Source organism: Xyrauchen texanus, chromosome 27 (genome assembly GCF_025860055.1).
Source record: "Xyrauchen texanus isolate HMW12.3.18 chromosome 27, RBS_HiC_50CHRs, whole genome shotgun sequence".
NCBI classification, from domain to species: Eukaryota; Metazoa; Chordata; class Actinopteri; order Cypriniformes; family Catostomidae; genus Xyrauchen; species Xyrauchen texanus.
Window position 1 is genome coordinate 35,212,388 of NC_068302.1, and position 17,360 is coordinate 35,229,747.

The 17,360-nt window shown below is 35.6% G+C and overlaps 1 protein-coding gene across 1 annotated transcript in view; it reads left to right on the top strand.

Moving 5' to 3' along the window:
• pip5k1bb (phosphatidylinositol-4-phosphate 5-kinase, type I, beta b) overlaps positions 1 to 14,702 on the top strand; it is a 59,653-nt gene extending 44,951 nt beyond the window's left edge. Inside the window, exons 8-15 of the mRNA XM_052094277.1 lie at positions 4,525 to 4,718; positions 5,618 to 5,701; positions 5,821 to 5,869; positions 5,980 to 6,064; positions 6,969 to 7,124; positions 9,277 to 9,415; positions 11,597 to 11,714; positions 13,535 to 14,702. Of these exons, the coding sequence (XP_051950237.1) occupies positions 4,525 to 4,718; positions 5,618 to 5,701; positions 5,821 to 5,869; positions 5,980 to 6,064; positions 6,969 to 7,124; positions 9,277 to 9,415; positions 11,597 to 11,714; positions 13,535 to 13,537 (828 nt within the window). The 3' untranslated portion in view covers positions 13,538 to 14,702. The remainder of the gene's footprint in view (positions 1 to 4,524; positions 4,719 to 5,617; positions 5,702 to 5,820; positions 5,870 to 5,979; positions 6,065 to 6,968; positions 7,125 to 9,276; positions 9,416 to 11,596; positions 11,715 to 13,534) is intronic.
• Positions 14,703 to 17,360: the final 2,658 nt, after the last annotated feature.

Consider the following 17,360-nt stretch of genomic DNA (forward strand, 5'->3'; position numbering starts at 1 on the left):
CGTCGGCCCACCGGGAAAATGCGTTGTGTTGCATCATAAACAGCGTTTGTTTAGGCCGTTTTGTCAGGTTGAAAAGAGGGCTTCATGTGTCTGTTTCACATGATTTAAGTTTCAAATGCTTGGGATCTATGCTGTTTTCACGTATCGATAACTGGAGGATTTTCCCGATGATTAACAATATACATTATATCGGGATTTTTAAATAGGGCTCCTCATTCCACAATAGTCTTCGTCTTTTCAAAATATTTGTCAACACAATTTTGGTAAAGTGTGAGCGGCAGGGTTTATTAAAGTGGGTCGCGCACAAAAAAATATATTTTAAATTAAGTTCATAATTTTAATTTAAATCATAATACGCACACCGCTGTTCAAAATACTGCATCGTCACGGAGCGCAACTCACATAGTTTTCCATTAAATTCGACCCAAATCATTACCAAAAGACATAGATTATTTACTCTAGTCATCAGTGGATGACATACAGTATACTGCATATGCATCTTTCATGTAGTCTACGCAGTGTATTTTCAGTTACAAGTATGTCTTTTTGTGGTTTGACAGCTTGAATGAAACTTATTCAATGCTACATACAGAGAAATTGCATAATAAACATCGCCATTTCTAATTGTTCAGTTTGCGCAGTTACACCAGTTTCATACTCTAACCTGCAAACTCATCAACGTCACTGTTCATTCTTGAAGAAGTACAAAAACCTTTGGAACTTTGGACTGCCATCAGGTCATAAAGTGTGTGTGATATGCTGTTCCAGTTTCAGAAAATGTTATATCACTCACTTGTGGTCTCTCAAAGCTTTTACATCAGACTACATTGAATGGAATGCAACTGCCAGTGAATTGAAAGCACACAAATTAGGCTGATGTTAATATATCGATTCCTCAAAAATATATCTAAAATAAAGTGAAGATCAGTAATTGATATATCGATATTTTATGACATCCCTAATGGCCATGCAGACTTCTTGGTTATCGCTCTCCAGACACTTTAATGATTTGAAATAAACCATAAATACCAAAAGCTTTTTTTTTCATCAGGTGGTCATTAAACAATCTGCCACTATTTGTGTTCACATTGCACCTAATTCCTTCTTTTAATTAATGTGCAGAGAACTGTAGAGAGAACATCCTGGCAGCTCACACAATCTAATTTCTGCTGACTCCACTGATGTCAGCACATAGCAGCAAAACATGTGATTTTTTTTTTACAGTAGTGGGATGACAGCACATCACTGTTGACTGCTGCCGCAGAGTCCAAGATATTTTCCGTGGAAAATGGAATGAACTTTAAAGAATTTAAAAACAGGAAGAGCATTCACATTAAACAGACTGTTCACATTTGTTTGATGGTTTGAAAAAGCCATGCCTGAAAGTTTTAAATCATTTTAAAAGCTTGAAATGTTAAGGTCATAGTTTAAAAAATCTAGACAGACAGACAGATTGATTGATTGGTTGATTCATCGATTCATTTTTGTCAAGCCAACATATCTCTGCACAATCTCTGCTCATTTGTTTTGAAGTAGTCAATTAAAAACCTAAAAGCTTAGATTAGCTTTATCTTAATAATGATCTTTTCTTAGAGTCTTTCATCATGGAAATATCTTGTCAAACCAGTTTTTGAAGAGGACACTGCTGCCTACAGTGTTTATACATCTCAAGCATAAGGGATTTTGTAAATAGGGAAATTTTTCAAACACCTTCTCAGAGCAAATTAAAATGTTTAAAGACATACAATCCTCTTTGTCACACCATTTGACAAGTAACTAAGAAGTAAACCTTTGACCTAATGGCTCCCTGTAAGAGAAGAAACTATTCTCTTTATATCTATCACTTTGAGTGACCAAACAAGGACTATTACCTTCCACTGTGGCCTCTGTCAGGTATTAGCGTGACCTAGATAAGGGCCATTTTAGAGGCTTTTAGGCATTCCTGACGGTATGCAAAACAAGTATGTTTTGTGCGTCCCTATTCCAATAATATGCATTTGAATATGGAGGGAACAAGTGGAACAAGAGTGCCATGCAAATCTGAAATTATTTTCAACTTATTATTGGTTCACTGCTGTAGCTTTAAGTTGCTTGTCTGGGCTTGTTCCACTTAATGCCATAAGGTAACTCAGAGTTACCACGCATCCTTGAAAACCTGGAATGCAGTTTTGTTCTGGAAAATAATTTTGTAAAATAAAACTGTTTGCCTGTGTTGCTAACAAGGTTTTGGTTACATGTACAAAAACATGGTAATGATCGGGATTCGGGATAGGTATCAAATACACAAATTCGTATCGCTTTGTCACTGCTGGTGGCTGTGCGTTGTGAAGCTACTTCAACGGTTGATTGTCACAAACAAAGCCCTGTCAGGTGCATTCTCTGCACATCTGCTGTCATCTCTGCTTTGCCGTGATGAAATAGTTTAAGTAAGTATTGATAAAGTGCAAAATATGATTTTTTTCATTCCAACATTTCTGTTGTGTTAACGACAAGAACATTTGAGTTGTAAATTTTAGACAATGATGCTGATAAAATAAAAAAAAAAAAAAAGTAATTCACACCCAATGTGTTAACATGGTTATGGAGATTTTACACATGTAAAATGAATACATTTTCTATAATTCAATGATCGGAGTATGCTTATACCGCTGTTACCACATTTCCACGATGTGGAAGACGTGGGCAGAATCACTGAATCCAGTCATAAAAATATCATTAGATAGGTATGTCATAGAATGTGACATAATTGGGATGAAAGTTAATGTTTGAATGCATAATTAATCAAGATAAAATCGCAATATGTGATTATTAAAGCACAAAAGGGTGAAATTTAATTAAATAAATAAATAATCTGCATGTGCTGCATGCTTCAAAATGAATGTTTGAAGCCGGTTGCTTAAACACTGTCAGCACAGACCCTTACAAAAAATCTAAATGTTTGCCAGAAGTTTGCAGCTCTTCGCCAGTAGTAGTAAACCACTGGCAAACCTTTGGCATCAATGGACAACTTGCTGCAAGTTTTCCGCAAATCATAAAGGGAGTCGTGAGCATCACGCACGCTCGGTGTGTGTGTAATAGATGCAAGGCTGTACTGTGTGACAGTTTTGTTCACATTTGCGATTTAAAAAATTACAATGTGCGAATTGAAATCTTAACCCATTCACACGTGTGCAACAAGTTTTATCTCTTGGAAAATCCACAAATGATACCTTTTAACAGTGTTGCATCAAAGAGCATGTAAAATAAGTGTGATGTCTACTTTGCTATTGCGAAATATCAAAAGCTTGAATTTGGCCATGGACACATTTTCAAAGTCAAGGTAATGTTTCCTTTGTGCTTTGTACATTTTAAATAAATAAAATAATTTCTATTTCGATAATAAAATGTAATTAAACTGTTGAATACGGAATTCAGAAAAAATATCATGACCACTCATGTGTTTTTTGCTCAATTACACCCGATAGGTACATAAAATGTCCTGGAAAATTGTGCCGTGAAAAGAGTGGGAACCCTGTAACTATGTATAGGCCTTTCATGTTATGTACTGTAGGCCTAACATTATTCAGATTATTTAACGCTTTCATTTATTTGTAATTAATTATAAAAACAAAACATGCCCCCTGACTCATACATAAATACCATAATAAAAAGTACTCCTTCCATCTTCCTCTGATGTATGTGTAAATGGATCAACAATTAAAAAATTGTGATGATGAAATCTAGAACACGTTCTTTGTGAATAGAACACGGCTATGTTCAGTGATAATAAACAACATACTAACTTTTCATCAACAAATCATGTAATATATTAAATTGAAACCTTAGGCCTTTTTTCAGTTTAATTACATGATATGTTGATGATGATTCTTATAAATGATTCAAACATACACTAACACCCAGAGTACACTTTGCACTCTGACATATCACATACAAGTTCATTCGTAATTTGGAATATTGTTGAGCTTGCTTCGTTTTTGAGCATTATGGGTATTTTTAGCCAGTAATCACCTCAGAGGGCTTTTGTCTGGTGGCCTATTAATGATAAATGCTGATACTCTGTTTAAAGTGGGTATTACTTCACCACTCATAAACAGCTTTTCCTCAAACTCATTTTTGGAGGTACTGTGTGCAGACTTTCCCATGCTGCTATCTCAGAACATATTTTAACCTTTTCACCTCACTGTTATTTAATTCAGTTTTTTATTATTATTATTATTTGCACTTTAATGCTTGACATCAGGTTTGATTCGTGACTCCCATGGATTAAATCTGAAATATGTGTGTAAAGTGACAATCAGTCTGGCACTTTCACTACAACATGAATACAACATGTTTTTCTGTTATGCCACTGAAATTCTGATAATGATCATTCATAAATGATGAAATCAGACACCATCCAACAAGTAAACAACTTCAGATGCTTCAATCTCGGAGGTTATGATTTTAAAGACTGAATCCTATTGTGCATGAGATTCACAGTGTCAGTTCTAGATTGACTGCTAAGATGTTTTGTATGTGATTCAGGTGCTGGAGAGTTTTAAGATCATGGACTATAGTTTGCTGCTGGGAGTCCATGTGTTGGACGAAAGTCACAGAGAAGGAGAAGTCAGTGTTGTAGATGGCAGGAGAACGGTGGCACAGAGAGTTCTTTACTCCACTGCCATGGAGTCCATTCAGGGAGACGGCAAAGCAGCTGAGGCCTTGAAAACAGATGACACGTGAGTCACTGAGTACTTTTGCTGTTCGTATATATTCATAATGTATGTGAATATATACAAATAAACAGCTTAATGCATATTGGTCGCAAATTACAGATGTTGTAATAGTTTTAGTAAAAAAAATTATATTTATTTATTTATTGTGTAGCTAATTGAATTTCGTGAAATCCAGGTAATATTTAACCCCAAAATGTAAAGATTGTTTTTTATTGTGACATTTTTTCATGACAATTAAGCATTTTCCCCCTTCCAATTCTCATTACTATTTGTCCAAAAAATATGTATTATTTAAATTCATACATAATGGCAGTATTTGTCATACTGTGCATTGTGCTAGCAACAGCAAGATCATGGGTTCGATTCCTGGGGAACACACAAACTGATAAAATGTATAGAATGAATACACTGTAAGCCCCTTTGGATAAAAGTGTCTACTAAATGTTAAATAAAACACATAGGGGGGACATGTTAAATAGATAGTTTGCCCAAATGTGTATGACTTTCTTTTATATGCTGAACACAAACAAATATTTTTAGAAGAATATCTCATCTCTGTTGGTCCATACAGTGCAAGTGAATGGTGGCCAGAACTTTGAAGCTCAAAAAGTATATAAAGGCAGCAAAAAAGTAATCCATACTTCAGTGGAGTAATCCATATCTTCAGAAGCAATATGATAGGTGTGGGTTACTTTTTTGCTGCCTTTATATACTAAAATGTTCTGGCCACCATTCGCTTGCATTGTATGGATCTACAGAGATGAGATATTCTTCTAAAAATCTTTGTTTGTGTTCTGCAGAAGAAAGAAAATCCTACACATCTAGGGTGAGTAAATAATGAGAGAATTTTCATTGGTATATGTAAATAAAAACATAATATGCAAATGTTTATTTTTCTTCAGAATGGGCGGTATTCCTGCAAGAACACACAGGGATGAGAAACTACTTATTTTTCTTGGCATAATCGACATTTTACAGTCTTACAGGTGAGACTGGCAAAAATCTGAAAATCATGTCATATGTCAGCTGTCTTCATTTTAGCTCTTTACACAGTCTTTACAGTAAACTCCCTTATTCCTAACAATATTTCTCATTTCACCTCAAGATTCATGAAGAAGTTAGAACACTCGTGGAAGGCACTCGTCTATGATGGTGTAAGTCTATTTGGCTCATATCTGTGCTTATGAATAGGCTATTCATACCGCTGGGTAATTAAAGATGTTTCCCTGTTTAATTGTATGCTCTCATATTCTCTTTCTCCTAGGATACAGTGTCTGTGCACCGACCAGGTTTCTATGCAAACAGATTTCTCAAGTTCATGAGCACCAGAGTATTTCGGAAGATTCAGCGTAAGTCAACAAGATATGTTCGTTCTGTTTGCATGACATATCTATGTTTTTAGATTGAGTGTAAACTTGCCCTGTATGCTATCTTTGGGTCATTAGTTCTGCATTGGATATGTTGGCATTCAAAAATACCACTTAGAATTAAGAATTAGAACCCGAAAGTAAGGGAAGTTTTGCTTTCTTTTATAGAAAAGTAAAGTTAGTCAAGAAAAACATTGAATGTTAACTAACAAAGAAAAAAAACTGTTAAAATCCTTGAAATTTGAAAGCCTTATGCAGTTTGAATTGGTCTTTAAAGATTGCAGTTTGAGGGTTATGTACTAAGCTGTTGCTAAGGTGTTGTGGGTGTTTGCTAGATGGTTCTGACTAGTTACTAGGCAATAGAGAGAGAGAGAGAGAGAGAGAGAGAGAGAGAGAGTATGGATGAATGGATAGAGCGAGGTATGATGGATGGATGGATGGATGGATGGCTAGATAGATAGATAGGTAGGTAGGTAGGTAGGTAGGTAGGTAGGTAGGTGGGTGGGTGGGTCATCGGGCAGGTGGATGGATGAGAGAGTATGGATAGATAAAGAGAGAATATCCATCCATCCATCCTCTCTCTCTATTCATCCATCTATCCATCCTCTCTCTATCCAGATAGATAGATAGATTTTCATTTTCATTTTCATTCATCATTTTAATCTCATTCTTATCAACTATATCAATATATAGCAGAATTCCAATACATTTTTATGCCTTCTAATGATGTTGAGCGCAGAGATTTCATTTCATGGTCTAATTGGCCGCTGCCAGGGAACAGTTAGTGGAGAGTTACATCATAATATTTTTAGTAAATTAAGACAACTTAATTAGCTTTTGTTCCCTTCTTTTTCTGCTCTCCAAAACTGTTGCTTTGCACCTGCAGCAAATCGTTTCTCCCCGAGCAAAAGGGCACGGAATTCCATATCTGCGCTGAAGTTCTCCTCTCAGGAGGTGCTTTCCACACAGAAGGAGGAGAAGGGTGAGGAGAGGGTGGACAGAATTGCAGGAGCCCATAGTCTAGCCAGTCTAGATGGACAAGGTGGGCAGCAATGACTGTGTTGATCTATTAAGAGAAAGGTTTGAGTATGTTGAGTACGTTTTGTAATTTTTTTTTGCATTAAAGGGGTCATAGTATGAGGAATCAAATTGCTATTCTGATTTTTTTTATTTTTTTTTTATAAAAGCTTGATGAAATATGGAAACATACTATAACTTGTAGAACTACAAACTTACTCCTCAGGCCAAATAGAGCATTTATTACTTGTTCTGAACTTCTGCAACTTTCAGATTTTTACACATAAATTGCACCTTTTGGGTGTTTAAAAATGTGGCATGCACAGTCATGGTGAGGTAATAAAGAGAATGCAGGCTAGATATTATTATTCCTAAAGACCAAAATAACTAATGATAATGTCTGGAAAAGTTAGCCAATTCTTTTCCTGGCTTTGTGTAGCACCTTCTGCTTTACATATTTTTCTGAAGAATTCCAACATTAAAACCAAGAAATTTCGTAAAAAGTCCCTGATCATTTCAGTCTGACTTGAACGTTTTATGTGGCACATTTCAGTGCGGATCATTTTTGAATCTGTCACAATGTAATGTAGGCTTTGCAAAGAGCCTTATATTGAAAGATTAGGCAATAAAAAACAAACCTAATACATTAGGACATGACAGAAAATATTAGCCTCTATCATCTCACATGCAAAGGTGGGTTTTTTTCAAGGAATGTTCTGGGTCAATATAAATTCAGCTCAGTTGACAGCATTTATGACATAATGTTAATTACCATAAACAATCTTGACTTAATTTTGATTACATTTTTTTAAAACAAAGAAATGGCAGTTATAGTAAGGCACTTACAATGGAAGTGAATGGGGGCCAGTCCATAAACATTAAAATACACAGTGTTTCAAAAGTATAGCCACAAGATATTAATATTATATGTGCTTATTATGATCTCTTACAAACCTTACCTGTGTAAAGTTATATTCAGTATTACAGATTTTACTTGTAATCTGGTAAACACCGTAATGCTGGAAAATACCTGATTTTATCACACAAAAATGATGTTAACACGAATAATGTTTATGTCTCCATTGTAAGTGCCTTATGTTTTGTTGTAATCAACATTATGCCGCAAATGACTTCGATTGAGCTAACTTGCATTGAACCCCAAACGTTCCTTTAAGGCTGCACTAGTACGTTTTTGTTGCACTGACACCTAAATGCACCAATGCAGCATCATTCAAATGCAAAATTTTTCAGTTAAAAATGCCATTTTATAAATTCACTACTCACAGTTAGCCATGATTAATTTAATCCACGAGGGAAAGTGTCCAATAACAGGGCGGTTACTGAGATTAAACGATCAGTATTCGGCTGGTCATGTGATCCTAATGTGGCAGCCACCATGAAGGGACCCTCTCAGTGAACACTAAATCACTTTTTATAAGGTTACTGATATAACTTGAGTTCTCTTGTGAGCCATCATGATTATATAAATGTGTTTCAAATTGCAATTCATTTCTTTAGGAGTATAACTGAGAAAATTGTGAAAAAAAAAAAAAGTGCACCTCTAAAGTCACAGCAACTAAAAATTGGCCCCTTGTATTTTAAGGGTCAGAGAGAGAGGGTGGAATATAGTCTGTTTTCAGCACATAAAAAAACTAAATTATAGATATTAAAAAAGTATGATATAAACCCTTCAAAATATAAAGATTTGTGTCTCTGTTGCCCTACCAAGTACACCCCCACCCCCCGCACAGACACACACACACACACACACACACACACACACACACACACAAACTCATACAATAATCTGCATCTCATTACATTACCCAAGATAAATGCAAACAAAATTACTTGCAAACATACGTAAGTTCTGTTGCTGTTTACATTTGTGAATAGGAAGTTTCTGCTATGTTATTGCATGAACAACAAGGAAAAACAAGCTGACATTCCAGACAGTCATTTCTTCCTCATTCAACTTACTGCATTCTCAACATCTTTTGTGCTGCTGTATTAGTAGTCTTCAGTTCAAAGATGCTGCTGATATGAATCATAACTTTGCAAGTGTAATTGTAATGGTACAGACAGTACTGTATTTAATTTAAATCTGAAGCATATTGTAACTCTTTCAATATATGAGTTCCCATCTCATATGATCTCTTTATCATCTCCTACCACAGTGTTTTGGTCCTATAACCGTCCTGACCTGGTTCCTCAAACTCATTATCCATATGAGGCCTCTTCCTTGAACCACACCCTGTCCCCGCCCCCAGTATTCGTCTCACCCCCACACTACCTGGAGGCCAGATCAAACAAAAGGTGACACCTTTCACACACATATTACAAACATGCTGACCCTTAGCATCATTCAAACCCATAAACCTGACACAAACCTGTTACCCTCCTATTTCATCCACAGAGACACTGAACTATCCAACTCCTTGAGACTATAGTCAAACAATGCTACATTTAAAGGAATAGTTCACTTTCTCGTCAATGACTTTCATTCTTTTGTGAAACACAAAAGGAGTTATTTATTGCAATATTTTGGTCTGTTTCTCACTGGATTCAGAACACTTGGAATATAGAGCATGAGTTGTTTGTTTTTCATTTATCATACTTTTATGGTTCTTTTTGGAGCTTTACAGCCGCTGGTCACCACCCGCTTTCATTGTATGGAAAAGAGCTGCTTGTGAAAGAGCATTCTGCTAAACACCTGTATTTGTGTTATGCAGAAGAAAGTTGTGCAGGTTTGGACATGAGAGTGACGAGTTAACTTTTATGTTTGGGTGAGCTGTCCCTTTAATTCTTTATGATAAATTTCCTGTATGATGCTACAGTTGGCGTGTTGTTTGATTCTTTGTGTGTGGTTTTCACTGGTATCCCCACCATGGACACACACCTGTTTTAAATGGAATTCCCATAAAAAGACCTCATAAATATTTCACCTGCTTGTTAAGGAAGGATATAATGGTGGTAGTTTTATGACATAGAAGGGAACATTTGGTGTTCCTGAGCTTAAACAATGATTGTTGAGTTACATAACATTGTCAGCTGTTATCTTTGACTTAATCAATATGATATAATAATTAGTGGTGCTGAATGATACCTCAAATGATATGCTATGTTGAGGAGAGGTGTGCTGTTACTAAGCAATAGCAGATGATAAAATGGGTGGAAAAAAGTGTGATAATTAATAATATCATAAATACTTGGAGATGGGGTCTTTTGACTTGCCCAGTAAGCATCCACCTAGCAACTACCAAGAACACCCTCGCAAACACATAGCAACCCTTACAAAAATCTAGAGTTCGTGGCAAATTTGCCATTGATTTTTTTCACATGCAAATGAGCTTTGTGGCAGATTGTTTTTTGTGAGCCAAAGGTTTGCTGCAGGCTCACCCCTTCTGGCGAAGAGCTGCAAACGTCTGCCAAACATTTGTGGCAAATCACAAGCTCATTTGCACGTGAAAAAAACGAGTGTCAAATTGCAGCAAATTTGCCTTTAACTGTCGGTTTTTGTATGGGAAGGTGTATTGCACACTCATATGTTCTTTGGAAAATCTAAGGCCACATCTTCACTAATCCGTTGTTATTTGAAAACTCTGTGTTCAGTTTCCTAACTTCATCATTTTCCAAAGTATGCGATAATGTTCTAGTGTCGATTAGAGGATCAAAAATGTATGTGTTTTCAAAATGTGTTAATGTGGATGTGGCCTAAAAATCTATTTTACAACAAATAAACTTTCTAAAGGATATTTACAGTTTGAATTAGGGCTGGGTATCCTGATTTGATTTGGTTTGATTATGATTTAGAAACTATTTGATTAAATCCTGATTCATTTGGGTAGACTATATTTCAGTTATAATGTCCATTTTGCTTACATTACATGTGAAAGAAATTCTCTCTCAGCTAATGTTGTAAATTATACAGGGAACCTTCTAAACTGGTACATTACGAACATATTAATTAAAAAAATGAACAACAGGGCCCAAACGGAGCAGGCTCAAATGCTATTTAACAGACATAATAATTAACAAAACCAAAACTGACGTAAACTTTAAAGTAAAAGATCAATCTTAGGATTTTATAAATCGATTTTGGGATCATTTAACTGCCCAACCCTAGTTGGAATGACTTACTATGTTGTGTGAAGCTAGTTAACCAATTGAAAAGTGTACTGATGGGTTAAAAAAACACTCTGACCTGTGATGAATTCTAGAAAATGTTTGATTATGTACAGGACAAGCCTGTGTTATTGAATACCCTCAGTGTCTGAAATATGTCATAGCCACAAGAAATATTACAGCTGACATGCTCTTTCTCAGTCTGTTTTTCATAAACAAATTGACAAGCCCAAACATATTTCCTCAGATCACTGCAAACACACAATGCTAATTAATATTTTGAGACCATCCATTTTTGCAGTTGCATTTTGAGGACTCTTAACTTGGCATTGCGCTTTTTAATTCATTGGTGTGGTTTTCTTTGCGGATCAGAAGTGGCATTGTTTCCTGCTCAACTTTCACATTGGATGACAGCGCCATCTGTCTGTCATCCGAGCAAAGCACCATGGACATAGAGCGAGATGATGATTCAGTGCTGGACGTCTACTTTGTAAGTTTGTGCATTAGTATTACAGTTAATGGATTGGATCTCTTGGGATGTATTGGATGTGATAGTGTATTGTCAAAAGTGATAGTTAATCGTTATTAAATTACAGTAATTAATAATAAGTTATTAATATATTATTAAGGTTTTATTACACGCTTCTCTGGAATACTTGGTAATAATTGGTTAATGTAGCATATGTTTAGCAAATAGCCAGTGCAAATAGTTACGTCCAGTAGTTGCTCCGTAAACCCTTTATTAACTTTATAACTATTACTACTGCCTTTGTTACTTACTATTATTCTTTGCTAATAACTATGAATTTTGATGTTTAAATATTGATATCATGTGTGCATAAGACAAACAAAAATTAAAGCTATTTTGATGGCAAAAGATTTTAAGTCTATTTGAGGTTAAAGGGATAGTTCACCCAAAAATGAAAATTCAGTCATTGTTTACTCACCTCTGTGTCGTTATAATCCTATATGCTTTTCTTTCTTTTTCTTAACACAAGGGAGAAATTGTGAAGAAATGTTGTGCTCAGTGATGTCATACAATGGTAGTTTATGGTGACCACATCTTCAAGCTTCAAAAGGACACAAAATTATAATTCTAAAATCAAATAAATTATTCCATGAGACTCATGATTGTTATGAAAGCGTATGATAAGGTTTGGTGCAAAACAAACCAAAATCGAATGTATTATTAAAATGTTCACTGACCGTTGATCTGGTACGTTCATGATGGGGCACGAGAGCAACAGTTCATGCAGCCCCCTCCATACATTGGGGCGTTCAAGCGAAAACTGAATTTGTTTATCTAAAAACAGGTCCACCACAGCGATTGTGACAAAAGAACACAACACAGCTGCACATAAAACAGAGAACAGAACTTACTAAACATGTCTGAAGAGTTTGCAGTCAAAGAATTGATGCAATTCTATGCCCGGCCTTAAAAAAATTGAACAGAGTACTCAGAAATCAAACAGAGAGGAGGCTACAGGCAGCCACTGTCACACCATGTCCTAACCTGACAGCAAACGGCACACGATAAAAGGTATATTTCCTTTGGTAATCAGAGTTTTTGTCCTAACCACCAGTGATGAGCGATGATACAATCTACCGATCGCTTGTTTTTGATTTTCAGCATTGCGTGGATAACTCCTTCCACTGTGAACTGGCACCGGTCCAAAAAGGCTGGGCATAGAAATGCATATATTCTTTGACTACAAACTCTTCGGACATGTTTAGTAAGTTCTGTTCTCTGTTTTGTGTGCAGCTGTGTTGTGTTCTGTTGTCACTATCACTGTGGAGACATCATTAGATCATAAAAACTAGTTTTCGCTTGAACACCCCAATGCGGCGAGGGGGCTGCGTAAACTGTTGCTATCATGCCCTGTCGTGAACGCATACAGGAGATCAATGGTCAGTGAACATTTTCTAATACATTAGATTTCAGTTTGTTTCTCAAACCTTATCGTATACTTCCATAGCAATCATGAGTCTCATGGGATAATTTATTAGACTTTTGAATTACACTTTTGTGTCCTTTTGAAGCTTGAAGAGGTGGTCACTATAAACTGCCACTGTATGACATCACTGAGCACAACATTTCTTCACAATATCTCCCTTTGTGTTAAGAAAAATAAATAAAGTCGTATATGTTTATAACAACACAGGTTTGAGTAAACAATGTCTGAATTTTCATTTTTGGGTGAACTATCCCTAATGACTTTCAAAAATAAGACTTTTTCATTTTTGAGTGGACAGTTCCTTCATCTTATTTCTACACAATCTCTAACATTTGTTAAAAATGTTTTGTTTAAGTGAGGAGCCAAATGAGATGATCCTTCGTCATCGTTTATTCCTCCTCATCACCTGCTTCTATGGTCCTTTGGATTCTCATGTGCAGAGAGCGCCCCATGCTGCCAAACCACACATCATTGTGCATACATTTGCCAATATAACAGCTACAACTACCAGCATACATATTTATACATCAAATCACAATGCAAAACTGTCAGCAAGAGTTGTAGCTTTAAGTGGCCTAAGAGGTCACACGATCTTACATTCATGGACACATCAACCAAATAAGCAGAGCTGGCTGTGTTTTTTGCTGCTTCACTGCAAAAGAACTTTACAGACCATAGATGAAATGGCAGCTCTGGGGTCCGAGTGGAGATAGACTTGACTTCATGTGCTGTCATCATTTTTTGTTTTGGAGACATGCAATAAATTTGCTTATTTGTTATGCAAACAAAGTTTGCATGAACGGATATCCACTATACAGTACTGTACCTCCTAAAGGATAGATCACACAATGCAAATTAATTTACTCATGTTGTTCCAAACCTGTTTCTTTCATGGAACACAATGAGATGTTTGAATGTTAGCCTCATTTACCATCTACTTTCATGATACAATGAAAGGTCCTTTTTGGGTGAACTATCCCTTTAAAGGAGCTAGTGTTTAGTGGCATAGATGCTTTGTGACTTCAACTCCACATAGGTAACACATCAGTTCAAATATTTTTAAAATGTGCAATTTTCATACAGTATATATGTGTGTTATTGTAGTTCTCCTCACTGGAGTAATAATCTTGACATTTTAATTCAAAGGAAACACACAGTTTCTAGGAAACAGTCTATGTGTGACTTCATTTCTCAAAACTATGAGCACAGACATGCCTTGTACTGTAAATATATGTGTAACTTTCACGGTACAACTTTAGTCACGCTCAGATTTACGCTGGTACATCAGCTCCTGATAATCAAGAGTAATCATTTGTATCAGCAGTATACTACTGGTCAAAACTTTTGAAGCACTTGACTGAAGTGTTTCTCATGATCTTAAAAATCTTTTGATCAGAAGGGGTATTCTTAAATGTTTGAAATTAGTTTAGTAGACAAAAATATAATTGTGCCACCATATTAATTTATTTCATTATATAAAAAAGTGTTTGAAATTGATGATTTGGACCAAATAATAAAGAAAAGCAGGAAATAATATAAATATATATATATATATATATATATATATATATATATATATATATATATATATAAATCTTAATCAATATTTTTGTCTTGTTTATAATAAAATATTTTAACATCCTTATAAAATACATTACTTGAGAAGAAAAAAGATATTGTGAGATGTTTTCAGAGAATATATCTTGAATTATTATTATTATTATTTATTATTATTATTATTGTGTTTAGCATGAATGTAACAAAATGTAGTGAGGTTTATGGTTAAATTAAGAAAAACCTAATTGCCTATTATTGCAAATACAATATATTCACAAGTCTTATTATCTTTCACAATTTTGCTTCTCAAGTAAATTTATGTTGTTTTACGAAAGTTTAGATATTTTTACTGGAAAACAAGACAAAAATATTGAATAAGAAATGTATTTTTGTAGTGCAAGTCTACAGTTTTGATAGATGCCAGAACTGTTTTGTGCTAAAATGCAGATAAGAGGCAAGTCTTTAATGTGGGGTGGGGAGAGTTTTATACGTATATATGCATTCTCTCAGGAGGTCCTGATTTCTGAAGTTGTCAAATTGATTGCTTGATCTTAGATGCTAGTATGCTTCTATGATTTAAAATACGGTGTCAGAAATGTCTTTTGAATATTGTTTTTGCACCTTTATTTGTTTTGAGGCCATAATTTATTAAATCATTATTAAATCACCACTGTGTTTGTCTGAATTTCATGTCCTTGTTTAGTTGATAAGTTGGTGTAGTGATAGTGTAGTTTTGCTAATGTTTCCTTGATCTCTGCACTACACATGTATAAAGAACATGCTAGAACTTGATTCTATTTATGGACTTTTTGTATTGACAGCAGCCTACATATCAGGGTTTACAAAGTATTAAAGGGATAGTTCACCCAAAAATGACATTGCTCTTATCATTTACTCACCCTCATGGCATCACAGATGTGTATGAATTAATTTCTTCTGCTGAACACAAACGAAGATTTTAAGAAGTATGTCTCTGCTATGTATGCCCATACAATGCACATATTGAATGGTGACCAGAACTTTGAAGGCCCAAAAAGTATATAAAGGCAGCATAAAAGTACAATCCATTTGACTCCAGTGGTTTAATCCATGTCTTCAGAAGTGATATGATAAGTGTGGGTGAGAAACAGATCAATAGGTGCTATAAATTGTCCTCTCTGCCCAGTTTTATGCTGCCTTTATATGCTTTTTGGAACTTCAAAGTTTTTGTCACCATTTACTTGCATTGTATGGACATATATATATATATTGTTTTTTAATAATTTTTTTTTATATTTATATTATTTGTTTGTGTTCAGCAGAAGAAAGTAAGTAAAACACATCTGGGATGGCATAAAGGTGAGTAAAATGAAGGCATATCTTGGATGAACTATCCCTTTAACACAACACCATCTGCACCATCTCCTAACATTGATTACACAGGATGAAAACTTAACGATGGTGATAAACATAATTTTAGATGAATAAAAAAAAACTCATAAATCAAGCTTCTAAATGTTACTGCATAAACCACAACAAAGCAGTATAAAACAAAATCTAAAGGTATAATGTAATCATGCTGCAGTTCACACTGAGAACCAAGTCTTTACCGGCCATGTCTTCACCAGTTGGTCGTGCAGCTCGGGAAAGAACAGTCCCAGGCGATGTAATGAACGATGTAATGACACCAGCACGGTCTCAGCATTAGAGGCATCAAGCGGTATAGCATCTTCCTAATAATTCTCATTGCCAAATGTTATAGAACCATGTGCATCGATCATTGTGCCACGTCGTCACAGGCAAAAGCTTGAAGATGCTGTATATGGAGGAGCAGAGATGTGCAAGGCATGTGTTGCCGACAAATCCACCTCATAATCTCCTTTTACAAAATCCCGTCCTCGTGCACCTCCTTCATGTGGTCCCTTGGTAGGTACAGAAGAAATGAAGCAGAAAGTAGGCCGACCGGTTTTAACTTTCTCAATGAAAGCGGGCTGTGAGCGCAGTGCTCAGAGTTTCATGCATTCACAGTTAACAAAATCAGACCACAAGTGCTGCTTCAGTGTCAGGCTTTAAAAACAGTGCTATTGCCCATCTGACAGAGGGATATATCACTCACAAGATGGAAAACACTGAAACATTTCCATATTTAAAATGACATTTCTGCTAAATTCTTTTAGTTTGTTCAGTATACTCAGTATAACACAATTTAAATAAAAATGAAAGAGTTTTAAGTAAATGTTTTTTGCAAGAGCACACAAGGAGAAGAAGGAGCTCTACTCGCTAGGGTTCCAGAGCGTGAAATATCTCTCTGCAACGCTGAAAGAGGACAATTCTGATGGTGTGGTGCAGGGCTCAGGCTTTTATGCCTAAAATGAGGAAAGCATGGGAGTGCACTAAGTGTCACCAGCCAATCAAATTGGCGTGATGGTAAAGGGTTTCAAGGCCGCTGCCCTTAGGAGGAGCTCCCACAGCATCAGCTACTAACACAGCGTCAAATTGACAGACTTGTAAGGGAACAGCGTTTACAGTGCGGTCTGCACAACACTTGTGCATATTCATTGTAAAGGTGTTAACATCCAACGCAAATTTGGATGTAAAACCAATCTGTGTTGAATCGTTTTGACCTTACCCTGATAAAGGAAAAC